Source organism: Phyllosticta citriasiana (genome assembly GCF_038021145.1).
Source record: "Phyllosticta citriasiana strain CBS 120426 chromosome Unknown IWZ02scaffold_21, whole genome shotgun sequence".
Classification (NCBI taxonomy): domain Eukaryota; kingdom Fungi; phylum Ascomycota; class Dothideomycetes; order Botryosphaeriales; family Phyllostictaceae; genus Phyllosticta; species Phyllosticta citriasiana.
The window spans coordinates 299,244-315,558 of NW_027117298.1; the positions used below are offsets into that span (position 1 = coordinate 299,244).

The window sequence follows — 16,315 nt, forward strand, 5'->3', positions numbered from 1 at the left end:
AGGATGTCGACTGCAGCAGCTGGATGTCGAAAGCCAGATTGGGAATTGATAGGCAAGAGGTCAGTGTCGTAGGTCAGCGGCTGAGCGGATCGGTGAGCCATTGAGACTCATTGGGCGGATCAAGAGAGTAAAGAACAAAGCCATGTGCGCCCCAGAGATCTCAGATCCACAGCAGTGTGGCCATGAATGAGATCGGCTGCGAAGATAGGTGCACGGTTCGGACAATGGACGGTCTGCGTCCTGTCAAACTTCGCCCGTGGCATGGACTTGGAAGTGCTTTTGATGCAACTCGAGACAAGTGAAACCGGATTCCTCGCCTCGGTCCGCCAGCGTAGGAGTTGGGGCGGGGAGCTGGGTGTCGGTGATCCGCAGCCAATGACAGACCGTGTGCGCTTGATGCTCCACGCCGATGACGGGGCTTGGTTGTGGAGATGAGATGAGACATGGCCTGACTTGATCCGGAGCGTTCCTCGACCCTTTAGATTCGTTGACCCTCGGCGGTCGGTCCCGTCGCCTGTCTGGTGGCTGATTCGGAGGCAGAAGGATTGGAGTTGTTGACGATAGTGGCCAAGTGTCGTCGAAATAATGTCTGTCACGTGAAGCACACGGTCCACCTCAACTCCCCGTACCTGAAGCATTGATCGCGGCGTAGACGTCCTTCACAACCTCAGCATCGACGTTGTGTTGGCATGTTCGTCAAAACCTCACCGATCTCGAGTTCACAATGGTCGTCCAAAAGCAGCACAGACTGGCCGTCATCTCTGCAATGTAACACGGCATATCTCGCATCTGCGGACGACTTTTTGTGCTACACGATGCGACTGGTCATTGGCGAATGACAGCTCACAATCTATCAAGGTCCACGGCTGAGTCGAGGCAAGCGGCTTCGTCAGCTCCTCTTGCGTCGATGCCATCCGGGGTCGTCTCCCAGGCGTTGTCTGTGACTCTCCGCTGCATTCTTGCGCGTCTGGTCCATTGCGGAATGTCCGCGTAGTCATTTTTCGTTTCAGTCCTCAAACTACCCCGGAATGCCTGCCTGTGATGCGGCTGCGCACAGCCAAGATTCCGTTAGTCTGGACCCTCAGGTAGGTCCCTTGTGGGTACTTGATCTGTGACCGGCTGCAGTCTCCGAAAGTTATTCGACTGGCTATTTCACGCAGGCAGCCGATTTCTTTTCCCGACCTTGTCTTTGCTCCTGCGCCTTCCACGGTCATTGCCCGCTTCATCCCTTCACCTACATACCATACCCACCATCGCTATGATTTCAGCAACAATCGTCTTCGGCAACCGTCTGTCCTAGAAGCCTCTGGCGCTCTGAGCTTTCAGGCTCAAATACTGCGCGCCTAGCGCAAGACCGCCATGGACTCTTCCAGCGAAGACCGCCGATGGATCCTTCTCCTCATTGTTTGCTTCGTCCTTTCTTTGACTATCCCAACTTTTGGAATCCGCATATATGTTAGAGTCTTTGTCCGAAAGATGTTTACAATCGACGATTGGATGATGGTAATAACAAGTGTAAGTGGATTTCTGCGTCACACCCTTTATTTGCATTCCCAGAATCCTGCATCGAGCTTTTAGCGCTCGAGCCTGAAATTGAGGCCAGCGCGCCAATGCTTCGCATCACGATGCGCCACTGTGCGTCCAATGACGCATCCTGAGATTCCAGACCATTGAACTCCATCACTGACGCTTGGAAAAGATTCTCTATGCCGGCTTCATTAGCTGTGTGACTGTCGCTGCCTGCGACGGCCTTGGAGCGCACACAGCAAAACTCAGAAAAACCCTAACATATGGAGTTTTTGGCACAGCACACCAAGGAGACGTAGTAGTGGCACTTCAGGTTCGTCGAACCAACTTCATAACTGCGCCTCAAAACAAGACGGTTCAAGTGTTTAACAAAATCAGTTTTTCTATTTAAGCACGCTCCTCTACGTGCTCGCATTCCTCTTCCTGCGCATCTCCATCGCATTCTACCTGGCGCGCAAGATCGACTTCTTCAGCTACCGGCCCGTCGTAATGATTACGCTGGCAATCTCGACGATCGCCAGCTTTGCCTTCTTCTTCGGCCTGCTCTTCCAGTGCAGCCCCATCACCGACTACTGGTCGCGCGTGCGGTCCAACTTCCCCGGCGCGTGTTCGCAGAGCCTGATGACGAGCCTGTGGTACGCGTTTCTCGGCGTCAGTTTGGCGGCTGATTTGATATTGGCTGCGTTTGCCGTGGCTGCCATGTGCGAGCGCGAGATTCGCTGGTCGAAACGTCTGATGCTTGTGCCGGTCAATCTCTTTGCTCTTCTGTAAGTCGGCAACCTTGCAAAACAGGAAAGAATCTGGGGAGATGCTGATACCCTACCGACGACAGTTCCATCGCCAGTTGCGCCATGCAATTCGTCTACGTACCGCGCCTGGAGCAGTACGAAGACATGACATGTAAGCCCATGCCCCCCTTTCCCACCAACCCAACTAACACGCCCAGGGTCCGTCACCTCCTTCACAATATTCCTCACAATCACGCCCAGCGCCGGCATCGTCGCCGCAAACCTAACAACCTACGGGCCCTGGCTCAAAGAGATCAGCCTCTTCACGACGCAGCCATCGTTCAACATGACGTTCCAGGGGGCGGCGGCGGCGGCGCGGCGGCCCAACGCAGCAGCCGTGGCGCAAAACGACGCGGCGATGCCGCCGGCACGGCCGCGACCGGTCAGGAACCGCGACAGCTGCATTGGCCCCGACGATGTGGAGTGGGCTGGCTCCCCGACGCAGCGCTTGAGTAGTGTTAGTCTTTGATGATTTGTTGTTGTTGTTGTTGTTGTTGTTTGGTTTTGTGATGATGGTGTCTGTCTCATTTCTTTCTTCATGATACCCCGCGCGGCACCTCAGGCATTTACGGGATGACCCTTCGACGGACGGACGGATGGATGGACTGACGTGTGGATCTGGATCCTTTCTCTAATTCTCCATTCCGTTTTTGCTTCTTTTGTGTGTGCCACATAGGCGCATCTATCTTTTTGCACAAGAGCCTTGCTGGAATCGAAGTCGTGCAAACGGCAAATATATGTCAAAGTTGAACTAGCCAGTCAGCTGTGGTGATGGTGAATTATGAATAATGATAGCTCCCTAGGTGTAGCCGCAGTGGCGGGTGATAGGTCCCCGTGTGTAGATGTGACGGCCCACAGTAGCTCCCCATGTTTTGCTGTAGCGGTCCACGACAGCTTCCTGTCTGTAGCCGTCGTGGTGCATGAGAGTCTCCGAGTCTCTCAAACTTTGCACGCACTGGATGTGGACGTTTTGCAATTGACCGCGCGGAAAGTGGTATGGTATTTTCTCACAATCTGTCGAGAACCTACGGTGCCAAATTCATTCCGCGTTCAGAAATCCCCCTAAGCCCTTCTACGAAATGCCCAGAAACCGAATAATGTACACGACCAACGCCTATTAAATGTACAATGAAATCCCAGAAAAATGCCTCAGATGTCTTCTCAACTTGTCGAGAGCTCCCGAAGAGCTGCAACGACCGCACCACAGCACCAACAATTTAGAGGATGCCGTTGACAATGTTGGAACCAAGCGTGGCACCAGCACCAAAGATGGTCGCATTACCCAGCTTCTTACCAAACTTCTTGCCCATCTCGGCGCCCTTGCCGCCCTGGCCGGGGGCAGCGGGCTGGCCATTCGACGGGCCGCCCTGTGACACAGCCATTGGCATATTGCCGTACGACATGCTTTGGTCGGCGGGGGTAGGCTGGGCGCCGCCCTTCTCGTCGACACGGACGTAGGAGCGGGGGAAGATGCCCTCCTGGCCGGTGCGCTCCGAGCGGCCCTTCCACCAGTCGGCGTTCATGTACTCGGTGACGTGGACGCGGTCGTTGGGCGCGAGCGCCAGGTCACCGGCGTCCGAAGGCGCGTACGTGTACATAGCCGTGGCGACGGCAAGGGTGGGCGGGCCCGGCGGCGCCGACTGGTAGGCCGGCGGCGGCGGAGTCGGGTTGTGCGAATAGTAGCCGACCCTCTCGTTGTTGGCTGGGGCAGGAGAGGGCGCAGCGGGCGTAGCGTTGCGGACGGGGAGGGCAGCGGGAGGAGGAGAGGCGACGGGTTGAACGGGTTGGGGCTGGACTGGCGCAGTGTAGGCTGCTGTGGTGTCGACCACGGAGAGAATGGGAGGCGTCTCGGGAAGCTGGGTCAGGATGTTGGCCATCTGTTCCTGAGAGATGTGACCCGAGTCGGCGAGGAATGCGAGCTCCTATGAGATCATTCAGTCAATCAAGCTTTCGAGGGCCGGGACGAGCCTGGACTTACCGTCTTGATGGTCCGCATGGAGCGATTGGCCATTGCGACGTTGAACTCCTCGATGCCCATGGTAGCGGCCGTTGTTGTTTGGATTTTGTCTAGAAAAGAAGCGAAAGGGGTTGGTGATAGGGAACGACTGAATGGTCTGCGAGGTGTGGTGATGCAGAGGTGGGAGAGGGAGGAAACGTTGATGTTGAACGATGGGTCTAGGTTGCGGCTGCGGTGCGCGTCTTGGGGCTGTGCTCCTGAGCTCCGCAACTCCGCCCTCCGCCGCCGCACATGCAGCCCAGGCATCAAGGCAACATTTCGTAAATTCGCTTCCAGCTCGGACAACGTCACCACCATCTCGTACACAGAGTTTCAATCGTCATTGAGTGCGGCAATCTTTCGCCGGAGTTTTCCAAGCTATCAACTCTTTGTTGCTAATCCAGCAACACCAGCAATCTCCTACGAATCGTAAAATCTCTTCATGGATCCGTTGGGCCCCATCAACCCCTTGTGCACCTGGCGATAGCTTTCCTGTCTCGTTCGCTCCCAGGAGTTGCAGGCATCCTTTGCTTGGCCGACGGGAATCTCCTCTTTACCCGCCTCCAGACCCTCCCACGCTTCCTGCACGAAATCGGCCAACGGCATTCCGATCTGGCGACCGCCCTCGATGAATGGCTGTTTGTCTGCATCGTGCAGCTCAGTCTGGACAGCCGGAGGATAGAGTTCGATAATCTTGAGGTTGTTGAAGCCGCCGTCCTTCATTTGCTGGCGCATGACCAGAATGAGCTGGTGCAGTGCAGCCTTGGTCGCGCAGTAGTTGGGACAGTGGGTAATGGGAACAAACGCCACGGACGAGGTCGTGTAAATGATGCTGTTGGGCTCCTTCTTCTTTTGGAAGAATGGCAAGAATGCTACGGTAAGATGGACAAAAGAAATGTAGTTGGTTCTGAGCTCAAGCTCAAAGTTGTCAAGGTTGATCTTCTCAGGCTTGGTGAAGTTCAATCCTGAACGTGTTTCAGCATCTGCTCAAAGGGCTAGCTGTCCAATCTTACCTCGCTGAATGCCGGAGTTGAGGAAAAGACAGTCCAGGTCTGGGTGCGCCGCAAGAATGTCGTCGCGGAACTTGGGGATTCCCGAAAGGTTGCTGATGTCAAAGACGTACGATGAGGACTTGTCTTTGCCGTGCTTGGAGACGAATTCATCCAAATTCTCCTTTCTCCGACCGACGGCAATAACATGGACGCCCTCCTGGACGAGCTTGTCTGCAAGAGCACGACCAATGCCGCTGGTTGCTCCAACGAGAAGAACCTTTTTGTACGCAAAACCCATGGTGCTTGATTGGTCGATTTGAAGGAGAAATTGGCTTGCAGGGTGGATGAATTTAAATGGTCAAAGCAGACTGTCGTTCTAGCTTTATAGCAGCTGCAATGCCATGCAAAAGACTTCGCCACGGACTTAATGTGGTCCCGTCGTTTGGACGCCATGCTCCGCGGCTCAGGGTTGGCTAACAGACATCAGGGTGACCTTGTGAGATCATGTCCTCTAACCCCACAGAGGCGAACGGCCATGCGGATCTGCACGCGGATTGGCCCGTCGAGTAGAATAGCGGGGAATGTCTAAAAGAAAGCTTGATTTGTAACAGACTCTCGAATTCCATCGAATCGCCTTGCTCGCAAGCCATGTCGGGGAAATGTGCACTTTGCAACACTTTGCGAGCAGTATCATCACCGCGAAAGCTAGTCAAATCGCAACTGCGGTGCACATTTCAACCGTACGACAATTGGAAGAAGTTTCTAAAGGCTAAATTTCTGTTGATGATTATTCTTCAAAGCTGATTTAACAGACAACTTTGTTAGCGCTATAAGCATCCCCGCAGCAACTCTCGAACACAAAGGCAAAGGCGAGGTTCAGCAGCACCAAGGAATATCGAAGACCGAGGGGATCGCGAAACCGAACCTACGGTCCATTGAAGCCTTAAGCTGGCCCGGAGAGGCCTGTAATGGTCCCTAGCTGCAGAGAAGCTAGATCAGATGTTCTCTTAGCAATTTCCTATTTGGGAAGTATGGTCGACATGATGGACTAGCATACCCCGCTCGGGTGCAACCAGGATTGTCATGACATGGTCTGTTGGCTCAGAGTGGCCGGCTCTTTTAAGATACTCTGCTAGGCGCAACAAATCGCAATGAGCATTTGAATGATGTACGACATTTTCATTCGTTCCGCAGTGTGCAAGCCACCATTCGTACGTGTTATCATTTTCTACTCACGTTTTTGACGCCATGAGATCAATCGACAGGAAAGCTACGCCCTCTCCCCAGTCTGCAGTGCATTTTGTGCAGCGCAACTCTAATTGTCAGCCTCAATGCTTGTCCAAAGTCTAAACCACTGCACTCGGTCTGACCCGTCTGAACGTCGGTCAACTTCAACTATATCTCACAGGAACTGCATCGTCAATCTCCATACTTCCTACACAATTCTCAAAACTTCATCTATTCCCACCACAAACAAGGACATCTCATTGTTTGCGTCCACAAAGTGCCGTCCAACCTCGGATAAAATCCTAATGCCGAAGACCACAGGCATTCGGTGGCGGCCCGTGGCGCAAAATCCGACCAGACAGGCGTGCTCTCAGACCTGCCGAACGACGGGTGCCAGCACGACGCGCAGCCACTGACAAAGAGCCCACGATGCCGCCTCCCCACTCACGGCAGTGAGTCGACCAGACAGCACCCGATGATCATGGACATGTATGAGCAGATCTCTCCAATTATTTCCGTCCTTCACCTCTCTCGGCTCCCGTCTTTTCCTTTTACCATGGCAGACCTTTCGCTGCTGCTTTCTTTGACGAACGATCGAGGCCCCTGGGAGCCCAGAAGACACGTCGATGGCTGCCGCCAAATTGCCGGAGCGTGATGCCGGCCGAGTCGTCGCTGCATCTACCGAGCTGCATGCCGATGTCCAAATGCTGGACCGCAACGACGGCGCAGAAAAGTTGAGAGCATGGGCGCAGCAGACGCGCGACGAGGAAAAGGCCGGCTTGGCGATTGATGAAGAGGACGAAACCGAATCAAGCGGCGATGATGGCGCGCGCGGCGGCGAATTGGACAGGAGCACGACGGTCGACTCGCAGAAGCTGCCGTACCCGAGGATCCGTCTGGTGTTTTAGGTGCTCAACGTGTCGGGAGCCGCTTTTCTTAATGCACGCAGAAGTCACACTTCACCAATTTCCCTCATGCTCATCTCCACGTTGTCATGCACCAGCTGACTTTGCTTTGCAGACATTCAACGCCCAAAGCTCCGTCATCGTGCTGCCGACCATCGGACGCGACCTTGACGTCCCGAGTAGCCGACAGCAATGGATGGTATCGGCGTACTCGCTGACCTTTGCCTGCTTCCTGATCATGTGGGGACGCCTGGCCGACGTGTACGGCAAGAAGCGACTCTTCGTCGCCGGCTCAGCCTGGTTGAGCGCCATGAGCGTCGTGCTGCCCTTTGTGAGTCATGAGATTGGCTTTGATGGTCTGCGCGGGCTGCAGGGCATGGTAAGTCTTGACTGACTCCTTGACGCCTCTTAGCCACGGCTACATCCACCACTTCTTTTTGTAAAGTGTGGAAGCATCGAATTGACGAGGAGCTTGTGCAGGGCGCCGCCGCCAACGTCCCCACAGCTATTGGCATCCTCGGCGTGATGTTTTCTCCCGGGAAATACAAAAGCTTCGCCTTTGCCGCTTGCAGCGCCGGCGCGCCCATGGGCTTCATCTTCGGCAACATCCTCGGCGGCGTCATTGCGTAGCACCTGGACTGGCAGTGGGCGTTTTGGATCGGGGCCATCCTCGCCACGCTGTGCACAGTAGCCGGCGTATTCATGATCCCAGCGCCTGCTGCTCCGCCCAGCGGTGAAAGTGCTGATGCTGCGAGACTGCACGCGCGATCAGCCGTCGATTGGACCGGCGGCGCGCTGGTCACGGTCGGATTAGTGATGCCATGGTCCTGTCCGTCGTCGGCACCGACATCATCTACCCGTGCCTGACGCTCTTCACGGCCAAGAGCCTGCCGCCCGAGGACCAGGCGCTGGGCGGCGGCGGCGGCGGTGACGGTTGTTGCGTTTAGGGGGAGTGGATATATCGGGCGGAAGCATTGACATCTATTTCGTACAGATTCGTCGTCGGTCGTCGTCGTCGTCCTTTAGGTACGGGCGTCCCGCAGAGCAAGAACACTTGGATATCCACTGCGTGTGTCCTCTTTCAACCTGAATTCTTCCCTCTTTGACCCTCATGCCGTGTTCTCCATATCCTAGACCTCCCAGTCAATCTTCCTTGTCATCTTCAGGTCTTCTGGTTCATCCGTCCTTCGTCATCCGGGATAACGCTTCCCATGCACTCTCTCCACTCCACAAGGCTGCCCTGCCCTCCAGAACCAAATCGAAGCCGTGACGCGCGCCCAAACCCGTCCGGACGAGCAAGCAAGCAGGTCTGTCTCTTCTTCTTCTGCTGCTGCTGCTGCTGCTACCGTACTCATGTCGTTTCCCAACACCGCCCGGCCTTTCTTCCACTCTCTCGTCGTAAACCCACCAATCAATCAATCTCCCAAACGAACCCTCTTAACCTCATCTTCCTCCTCCTCCTCCTCCTCCTCCTCCTCATCGTCATCCTCATCATCCCTCGCACGCTTCCTCTTCATCTGCCCATGCTCATGCTCACCCCTCGCCAAAGAACCTTGCCCAGCAAAATCATTCCGTGCGTCGAGCAGAAGAGCCGAGTTGGCGCGGAGGGTGTGAGGTGGTGGCGTCTGCTGCTGCTGCTGGATCTGGAACTGTTGTCGCATGTCGCCGATAGTGGGCATCGGGCGGATAGAGCGGTGATTGTGGTGGTGGTGCTGTAGCTGATGGACAGCAGCAGTGTTCACGTCGGCGTCGGCGTCATCGTTGTTGTTGTCGATGTCCATAGCCGTGTCCATGTGACCCGAGAGCGGAGCCTCCGCAGCGTGGGTGGTAGTGGTGGTGGTGGTGGTGGTGGTGGTAGTGGCTAGGGGAGGGGAGCGTTCGGAGTCGGGGCTGCGGTTGCGGTTGCGGTGACGACGACGACGAGGGGTGATGAGAGTGTTCTACCAGGTGGCCAGTCAGTCAGTGAACAGGCGTCTACCAGTATGTAGGTAGTTTGGATGGACAGTATGTCCACGTACCGGCACCCTCGCGTCTCCGTTCTCCTCCTCATCGGCGGCGTACTCATCCACCATCTCCTCATCCCCATCCCCATCCTCATCCTCATCACCACCCTCGTACCCCTCCTCTTCCTCCATCTCCACGTCCATCTCCTCATCGTCATCTTCCTCGCTCTCCTCGCTGCTGCTGCTGCAGCAGCTCTCCTCCTCGCCGTTCTCGCTCTCCTCAAAGACAAAGTCTCTCCACGTTCGTCCCGGGAACATCGGGCCCCGCGCCCCGCTGCTCTGCGCCATCCGCCTCGTCCTGCTCCTCCCACGGCGTCTCGTCCGCGGGCGAGAGGGCGAGAGGAGGGGATTGCGCGGCAGAGGGGAAGGCGACGACGGCAGGGAGGAGAGGGATGAGGAGGGAGAGGGGGAGTGCTGCTGCTGCAGTGGAGAAGGTGCGGTTGCGGTTGATGGGGTCATTTTGGCTGGTGGTGGTGGTGGTGCTTGGTTGATTGAGCGTAGGTGTAGGTGCGCGGTTGAGGTAAAGAAAGACGCAAGTAGGGAGGCGTCCGACGCGGGTCTGAGTCGACGAGACGGCGCGGGTTGGATGAAGTGCTGGAGTCATGTAAATGCCGGCCGACAGCATATGCACTATCATGAATGCTCGGCGGTCGACGAGAACGGCATGGTTCTCTCGGCGCAGTTCACCGCGGTAAGAGAGTGGTATAAGGGAACTGGAAGAGACGATACGACGGAGAGAGGAGAGAGGAGAGATGAGAGAGGAACGGAGAACAATCGTACGACTTCCCACTAAGAAGGGGGAACGGGTAGCATACATAGATATAAACAGACATACAGACAGACAGACAGAAGGAAACGAACTGCCCTGAACTGCACTGAACAGAACCACACTAAGCACACTGAAGCGCAGCATAACCATTAGATAGCACGAACGGGGATAAACGATGACTAGCTCAGCGCAGCCCAGCACAGGAAGAGAATCGTGTGTAGGAGGAGACGAGAAGACGGAGATCGGAGAGAGGAGAAGGAAGACAGAGAACGATCGTACGGCGGAACCGCTGGAATGAAGGGGAATAGTTGGCAGAGATATAGAAAAAGACTGACTGACTGACGGACCGACACGAACTGAATCGCACTTCGTGAAGAGAAATCCAGGAAGCACACCGAAACGCGGTATAACCAACAGACAGTAGGGACAAGAGTATGTTACAAGATATCGGTGCCGAGTAACTGAACATTAAGAAAGCAAACATTAGACGAAATGGGGAGAGAGAAGGAGAAAGAGAAAAGCGATGAGGAAATAACCAAACGAGACATGATGTCAAAAGAGATCTCCACCACACCACCGCCTGATATAATACAATACAATGCTACAACACACGCTTGCTTGGCTACTATGCTACAGGCCCATCAACCCATTGGTTGATTCATCAATAATGCAAATGCTATCAATCCAGCGCTGAACCCATCCGCTCAAACACACGGACATTCACACGACACCAACTACAACTCCAACACATTAACAACACCCTCCCACCTCTTCTCCCTATCCTCCCTCGCCCTCTCCTCCCAATACCCATCCCGACCCCCCTTCAGCCTCCACTCCTCCCTATCACCGCCAGCGTCCTCGCTGGCCTCGCCACCGCCGCCGCCAACCTTGACAAACCACTTGGGCTGCCATTGCTCGCCCTTCTCCTCCATCTGGCGGCGGCGCTCGCGCTGGCGCTCCTCGAGCTGCGCCTTGAGCGCCTCGGCCGCGTCGAGGTCGCCCTCCTCGGCCGCGCGCTGGTCCGCCCGCAGCCGCGAGTCCGTCGGCGGCAGCCGCTCGCGCTCGACGGCCGTGATTTCGTTGAGCGCCGCCGCAAAAGTTGTGAAGCCGAAGCGCTTCTCGGGCTTGTCGACGAGCGCGCCCGCCCGCCATGCCGGTTCGCTGCGCGACGCGTCGGGCGCCCCGTTGACCGTGAAGCGCAGCTCCTGCGTCCACTTGCCGACGAGGCCGAGCGGAAGGGGTGAGGCCGAATTGTGCGGTTGCCCCGGCGCGAAGCACTGCACTGAGACGTCTTCGGAGCGGCCCGCGAACATGCCGCCGGATTTGAACGTGGCGACGGCGCGGGCGCCCGTCGATTCGTTAACGACTGTCATGGTGCCGACGGGCTCGACGTACTTTTCGCCTGCGATGATGTTGCGCAGGAACGACGTCGCCATGGTCCAGCTGTAGTGCTCGACGGTACCTTCGGGCGAGTAGGGTGGATAGAGGAACACGCGCGCGCGGCCATCAGTGTTGAGTTCGGCAGACTTGCCCCAAAACTTTTGGACCGGCATCGGGGCTTGCAGGAAAGTCCAGCTGCTGGCTTCGGCCTGGCAGGCCATGCGGACTGGTCGGTGAGAGACCTTTTCTGCGAGGAACCGGAACCCTTTATCCTCGCGGACGAGTTCGTACGTCTCGCCAAGCATAGGGTTGAACGGCTTGCGGAGGGCTCGTTCCTTGACACGGTTGTTGCTAAAGGACGAAATGGCAAAAGCCATGACGTAGAGGATACGAGTGCCGTCGTCTGGACTAGAAGTCGCCGCCTTGTCTAGCAGCTCGCTGTACTCCATCTGCTCCGCAACACGCTGAAGTAGTGACGTGGGCTCGTTTGCCGACACGGGCATGGCTACAGTGCTCAGATCCTTGCCGACATTTTTCTTGAGAAACGCAATCAGGCTGGGCGGCGCGAGCTTGGACGGCGGCACAGTGTCCCTCCTCGAGACCCTTTCAAGCGGCAAAGGCGTCAGCGTCTTGGGCTTCGACGGCAGCAGTCCAGGCTCGTCTGCGCCCTTATCAAAGGCACCGACAGTCTCTCCCTCACTGCTAGCCTCAGACTCGCCGTCAGAGACCTCATCCGCAGCGCCCTCGGCCGGCTCGTCGCTGTCTTGGCGGATGGTGAGAATCTTTGAATTACGTGTGCTATCCTTCTCGTCGCCGCCAGTCGCGTCAAAGAACTCTTCGTCCGAGGCTGAATCGATGCTCTTGCGCGACTCTTGGGGTGCAGGCGTGGCAGGGGTGCGCCTGGCCTTGTTCTCGGCGAGCAGTGCAGAAAACTCGGCTACGGCCGAGTCCAAGTCGCGCAGGATAGCCATGACATTTTCATGGATGCTCTCGTCTACCGGAGCGCGCGAGCTGCCAGGCCGGTTCTGAACGCTCAGGGTCGACGTGGAGACGCCGTTCGGCAGCGGGGGGACAGGGAGCACACTGCCAGAGGCCGGGACCTGCGCCGAAACGCTCCTCCTAAAGAGACCAGAAGTCGCGCCGGTCGTGGACGCGCTCGGCTTCCTCTTCCAAAACGCGGAGCTCTTCTTCTCCGACTTGGCGTCCGAATCATCCTTAAAATACTCTGCCGACTCCGAGTCGCTCGGGCTCGCCAGGGCGGGACTAATCATGCCGCTGAAGGCGCTGCTGCCCTTGACACTGCTGGCGGCGGAAGGGGTAGGCGGCGGACCCTTTGGATCCGTATCCTTGGCCAACCTCCTCACCGCGTCCCTGGTCCCTGACACTCTTCCCACGAGCGCTTCCACGCGGCCCCAGTCGCGCTCGTCTGTTTCGGTGGTGACCTTGGGATCCGTTGGCCATTCGAATCCCTGCGATTCCTTGGCCTCTGCGCTTGGAATCTGGCTCGCTTGCCGGGTAGCCTTTTCCAGCGCCTCCTTCCACGCCTCAAAGTCTTTTTGGTTGTTGGCGCGCAAATGCCACACCTCGGCGCCGCTGTCGACGCTAATGTCTCTTGTCTTTTCGTTCGCGGAAATTGCGGCCAGGGATAGCGGAATGGCGCCACGCAGCGCGGACGACTGTCTGTTTTGATAGTACGACAGCGTGTTGGACGTGTAATCCAAGCTGAAGAAGCGTCGCGCGTAACCCTGGTTCCTCTTCCTCCTCTTCTTGAGCAAGACGCCCGTGTAAAACAAGCTGCCACCGGGCGTCGTCGCCTCGACAATGTGTCTGCTCTTAGGCCTCGGATCCGCGGCGACCTGGTCCTGCGACAGGCTCTCGGTCGAGTCGCCAAAGTTGGTCTCGGGGGCAAACTTGGGCGACGACTTGTTGGATCCGGTGTTGCCGCTGACGGCGTGCGAAAAGTGCAGGTGGTGGCCCGACTTGGGCGGCGCGTTGGTCGGGTGCGTCATGAGCACAAACGTGGCCGTCTTTGCGACCTGCTTGCTAAAGGTGTTGTCGAATACGAGGCCGTACATTCCGCCCTCGCCCTCGGGCACGTCGTAGCGGCCCATGGACACCTTGTCGGCCTCGCATTTGCCCTTCCACGCCACGGGCTTCAAGCCTATACTTGACAGCTTTTCTAACACCAGTGTTCGGTCATTCTGTGATATCTTGACGCCAGGGGGCGCGCCTAAGCTCGAGGCTCGTTTTCGATTGTCTGTCGCTAACGAGGCATCGCCGCCGGTGGCTGTCGAAGGCGCGTCGGTAATGGCGGCGGTCGCGGTCGAGGGTAGGTTGGGAGCCTCGCCGTTCTTGGTGCCTGGGTGCTTGAAGATGCCAAAGTTGAGCGACTTCTTGTGGGGTTGTATGCTCCACGAGATGGAGTGTCCGGCGGGGACGTTGATCCAGCGGACAAGATAGCTCTAGCACAAGGCGTACGCGTGTCATTTCACAGCTGCTTGGATTTGCTGCGGATTGGTGCCCAGCGTCTTACCTTGCTATGTATCTGCAGCTGCTCCATTCCCGCCATGGTGTCAGGAGTAGATTATGGATAGAGAAGTTGTAGATGGGCGTGAGAATTTGGTTTTGGGGAGGGGAGCGATATCAGAGGTGGTGCGCTCAAGACAGGACCAGAAAGGCTAGGTGGACATGGTCGGAGCCAATGGACTAGGGATCAAGGTGTCGGGAGTAAGGGAGGCAGGCGGTCAGGGTCTTGGTGGGGGCGGAGGAGAGGAGAGGGTAGGGTAGGGCAGGGCGTCGTGGTCAGCGAGTAGGTGGGAATGTTGAGAACAGGAACAGAGGAATCCAAAGGTCAAAGGGGGGGATGAATGATGGATGAGATGGGGAGGAGCGGGCGTCGGCGAGTGGGAGCGGAAGGGGGAGAGATGTACTGTAGCAAATGGAGCTCGAGCTCGAGCTCCAGGATCAGGATGTTTTGTCCCTGGTTTCGAAGCTTGAGCGCGGGCCGGAGCGTCAGGTCAGCATCATCTAATCTATGTCATAGATTTAGGTGGTTGATGGAGACGTGTTCGAACGTGTTTGCTGCCTCGGTAATGTTGTTGGTTGCATGTTTCCCCGTCACTCACCCACCACCCCTCGTCCTCGTCGTCGTCCGGTGCCCCCGTTCCGATGTGAACAAAGTCACCCACGTCTTCCGTAGCCACAAGACCTCAGTCAAGCGCCTCAATCCACTCGCTCCCGTCTCCGTCCGCCTCCCCGTCCCGTCCCACGCTCGCCGTGCCATCCCAGCCCCACTCCGCCGCCTCCGACCTGACCCGCCATCTGCTCTGCTCGGCGCACCCCTGACGTATGTACAAGGCCCGGCCAGGAACCAGGGCATCCACCGCACGGCAATGGAAGACCGGCTCACGGAGCCAGCCCAGCGCCGAACCGACCCAGCGCTGCCGTCTCTCTCCCGTCCGCCCAGGTGTCTTTTTTTTTTTTTTTTTTTTTTTTTTTCTCGTTCTCTCTTGTTTTCCCCTTCCTCCCTCCCAGCAGCACTTACTTATCCCCCGGCCATTTTCTATCTGACATCACGTCAGTGAGTCAATTCTTCTCGCGTTGGTCTGTCTTACATACGCAACTGACTCCCTACGACGACCACCGCCGCCGCCGCCGCCGCCGCCGCCGCCAACGCCATGCCAACACAGCAGAGCACGGACGGCGGACAGGCGGGCGGACGAGCACGAGCACGAGCACGAGCACGGTGCGCCACCCAGCCACCCGATCCGACAAATAGACAGCAGTGCAGCCACTCTCTCACTTGCTCACTCGCTCTTTTGTGGATGCCGAGCAAAGGTCATGCTGTCTCGCTGCTGGCAGAGGAGTAGGACTCGGCTAAGTATATGAAAGCGTGCAACGACAACGTCAGCGTCGCGTAGGTAGTTGGCTAGTGTTCGTGTTCGCCAGTCATGTTCGAATGTATAAGAAGCAGTATATTTCTGCCTGCCTAAATTATGGTACCGTCCGTCTGTTTCCCCAGGCTAGGCAACAGAGAATTGGAAAGGGGGGGGGGGGGGGGGGGGGGGGGGGGGGGAGAAGCGTGAGAAGGGTCATGACTAAGGACAAGGGCTCATGGAAGTGCTTGTTTCGTCGACACACAGTATGACACGTCAAAGCTTGCTCCATTTTGATACGTTGGATTCAAAAAGGAAGTAATTCTGTCGGGAGAAAGAGAGGCGAAAGTCCACAGCGAGCACCCACCAGCTGCAACAATTCTTGAAGCCAGACTCGACGGCTTCCGTTCGCAAACCACTGGAGAAAGGCCATGTCCGCTCTGATGCCGGCTTGCTGCTGCTGAAAGAACTCGCGCGCCGCTGCGTCCCCCACGGACTGAAGCTTTGCCATGTCACTGTTGTCATCAACCCCTCCTTCGCTCAAAGCATCCGACATGATCAATAACGAACCAGGAGACGACGCCAAATTAGCATGAAAGCAACACCGTTTCACCCCCGCAAGCAAAAGGAAAGAAGACGGAGAAGTGGAAAAAGAGATGGAAAAGGCAAGCAATGAAACAGTGAATAGAAGACCAATCGCCAGTGCTCCTTCGCTCGCTGCTCCGAACCAATGAGATAGTGTAAAACAAGCAAGTAAGCCTACGTATCGAAGAAGAAAAAGAAACAACACACGTCAGAGAAATGGTGGAATGAACAAATGGAAGAAGCCCATGAGCGCTTCTCGCGTCGTCTT

The 16,315-nt window shown here is 56.7% G+C and overlaps 7 protein-coding genes across 7 annotated transcripts; 3 read left to right on the top strand and 4 right to left on the bottom strand.

The window, feature by feature from the left end:
• Positions 1-1,224: 1,224 nt before the first annotated feature.
• IWZ02DRAFT_153061 (uncharacterized protein) lies at positions 1,225-2,940 on the top strand. The gene is made up of 5 exons (XM_066761956.1): positions 1,225-1,515; positions 1,700-1,840; positions 1,906-2,294; positions 2,360-2,427; positions 2,474-2,940. Exons 1-5 carry the CDS (start codon positions 1,360-1,362, stop codon positions 2,782-2,784), a joined length of 1,065 nt encoding a protein of 354 aa, XP_066617806.1. The 5' UTR covers positions 1,225-1,359; the 3' UTR covers positions 2,785-2,940.
• A 592-nt stretch (positions 2,941-3,532) lies between these two features.
• On the bottom strand, positions 3,533-4,353 carry IWZ02DRAFT_386955 (SH3 domain-containing protein; the record flags this gene model as incomplete). The annotated part of the gene is made up of 2 exons (XM_066765506.1): positions 3,533-4,237; positions 4,294-4,353. 2 exons carry the CDS (start codon positions 4,351-4,353, stop codon positions 3,533-3,535), a joined length of 765 nt encoding a protein of 254 aa, XP_066617807.1.
• A 378-nt stretch (positions 4,354-4,731) lies between these two features.
• On the bottom strand, positions 4,732-5,601 carry IWZ02DRAFT_437643 (short-chain dehydrogenase/ reductase-like protein; the record flags this gene model as incomplete). Its single annotated transcript, XM_066766645.1, has 2 exons — positions 4,732-5,276; positions 5,325-5,601. 2 exons carry the CDS (start codon positions 5,599-5,601, stop codon positions 4,732-4,734), a joined length of 822 nt encoding a protein of 273 aa, XP_066617808.1.
• Positions 5,602-7,538: 1,937 nt separating this feature from the next.
• On the top strand, positions 7,539-8,059 carry IWZ02DRAFT_359201 (major facilitator superfamily domain-containing protein; the record flags this gene model as incomplete). Its single annotated transcript, XM_066764324.1, has 2 exons — positions 7,539-7,814; positions 7,916-8,059. Coding segments are annotated over 2 exons (420 nt in total), but the record flags the coding sequence as incomplete, so codon positions are not given.
• Positions 8,060-8,777: 718 nt separating this feature from the next.
• Positions 8,778-10,144, bottom strand: IWZ02DRAFT_153178 (uncharacterized protein). Its single transcript, XM_066761958.1, has 2 exons — positions 9,454-10,144; positions 8,778-9,375 (listed from the first exon to the last, which is right to left on the bottom strand). Exons 1-2 carry the CDS (start codon positions 9,895-9,897, stop codon positions 8,851-8,853), a joined length of 969 nt encoding a protein of 322 aa, XP_066617810.1. The 5' UTR covers positions 9,898-10,144; the 3' UTR covers positions 8,778-8,850.
• A 672-nt stretch (positions 10,145-10,816) lies between these two features.
• On the bottom strand, positions 10,817-14,545 carry IWZ02DRAFT_153233 (Oxysterol-binding protein-domain-containing protein). Its single transcript, XM_066761960.1, has 2 exons — positions 14,121-14,545; positions 10,817-14,049 (listed from the first exon to the last, which is right to left on the bottom strand). Exons 1-2 carry the CDS (start codon positions 14,154-14,156, stop codon positions 10,942-10,944), a joined length of 3,144 nt encoding a protein of 1,047 aa, XP_066617811.1. The 5' UTR covers positions 14,157-14,545; the 3' UTR covers positions 10,817-10,941.
• Positions 14,104-15,275, top strand: IWZ02DRAFT_153189 (uncharacterized protein). The gene has a single exon (XM_066761959.1). It carries the CDS (start codon positions 14,455-14,457, stop codon positions 15,169-15,171), a length of 717 nt encoding a protein of 238 aa, XP_066617812.1. The 5' UTR covers positions 14,104-14,454; the 3' UTR covers positions 15,172-15,275.
• The last annotated feature ends 1,040 nt before the right edge of the window (positions 15,276-16,315 follow it).

What these genes read in the sequence shown, in the direction of transcription:
- IWZ02DRAFT_153061 (XM_066761956.1), top strand. Translation starts at nt 1,360, where the DNA reads ATGGACTCTTCCAGCGAAGACCGCCGATGGATCCTTCTCCTCATTGTT. An exon ending in GGATGATGGTAATAACAAGT is followed by an intron (nt 1,516 to 1,699) that starts GTAAGTGGATTT and finishes CGCTTGGAAAAG; the next exon opens with ATTCTCTATGCCGGCTTCAT. An exon ending in GTCAATCTCTTTGCTCTTCT is followed by an intron (nt 2,295 to 2,359) that starts GTAAGTCGGCAA and finishes TACCGACGACAG; the next exon opens with TTCCATCGCCAGTTGCGCCA.
- IWZ02DRAFT_153178 (XM_066761958.1), bottom strand. Translation starts at nt 9,897, where the DNA reads ATGACCCCATCAACCGCAACCGCACCTTCTCCACTGCAGCAGCAGCAC. An exon ending in ACGGAGACGCGAGGGTGCCG is followed by an intron (nt 9,376 to 9,453) that starts GTACGTGGACAT and finishes GCCACCTGGTAG; the next exon opens with AACACTCTCATCACCCCTCG.
- IWZ02DRAFT_153233 (XM_066761960.1), bottom strand. Translation starts at nt 14,156, where the DNA reads ATGGCGGGAATGGAGCAGCTGCAGATACATAGCAAG. An exon ending in AGCTGCAGATACATAGCAAG is followed by an intron (nt 14,050 to 14,120) that starts GTAAGACGCTGG and finishes GCCTTGTGCTAG; the next exon opens with AGCTATCTTGTCCGCTGGAT.
- IWZ02DRAFT_153189 (XM_066761959.1), top strand. Translation starts at nt 14,455, where the DNA reads ATGATGGATGAGATGGGGAGGAGCGGGCGTCGGCGAGTGGGAGCGGAA.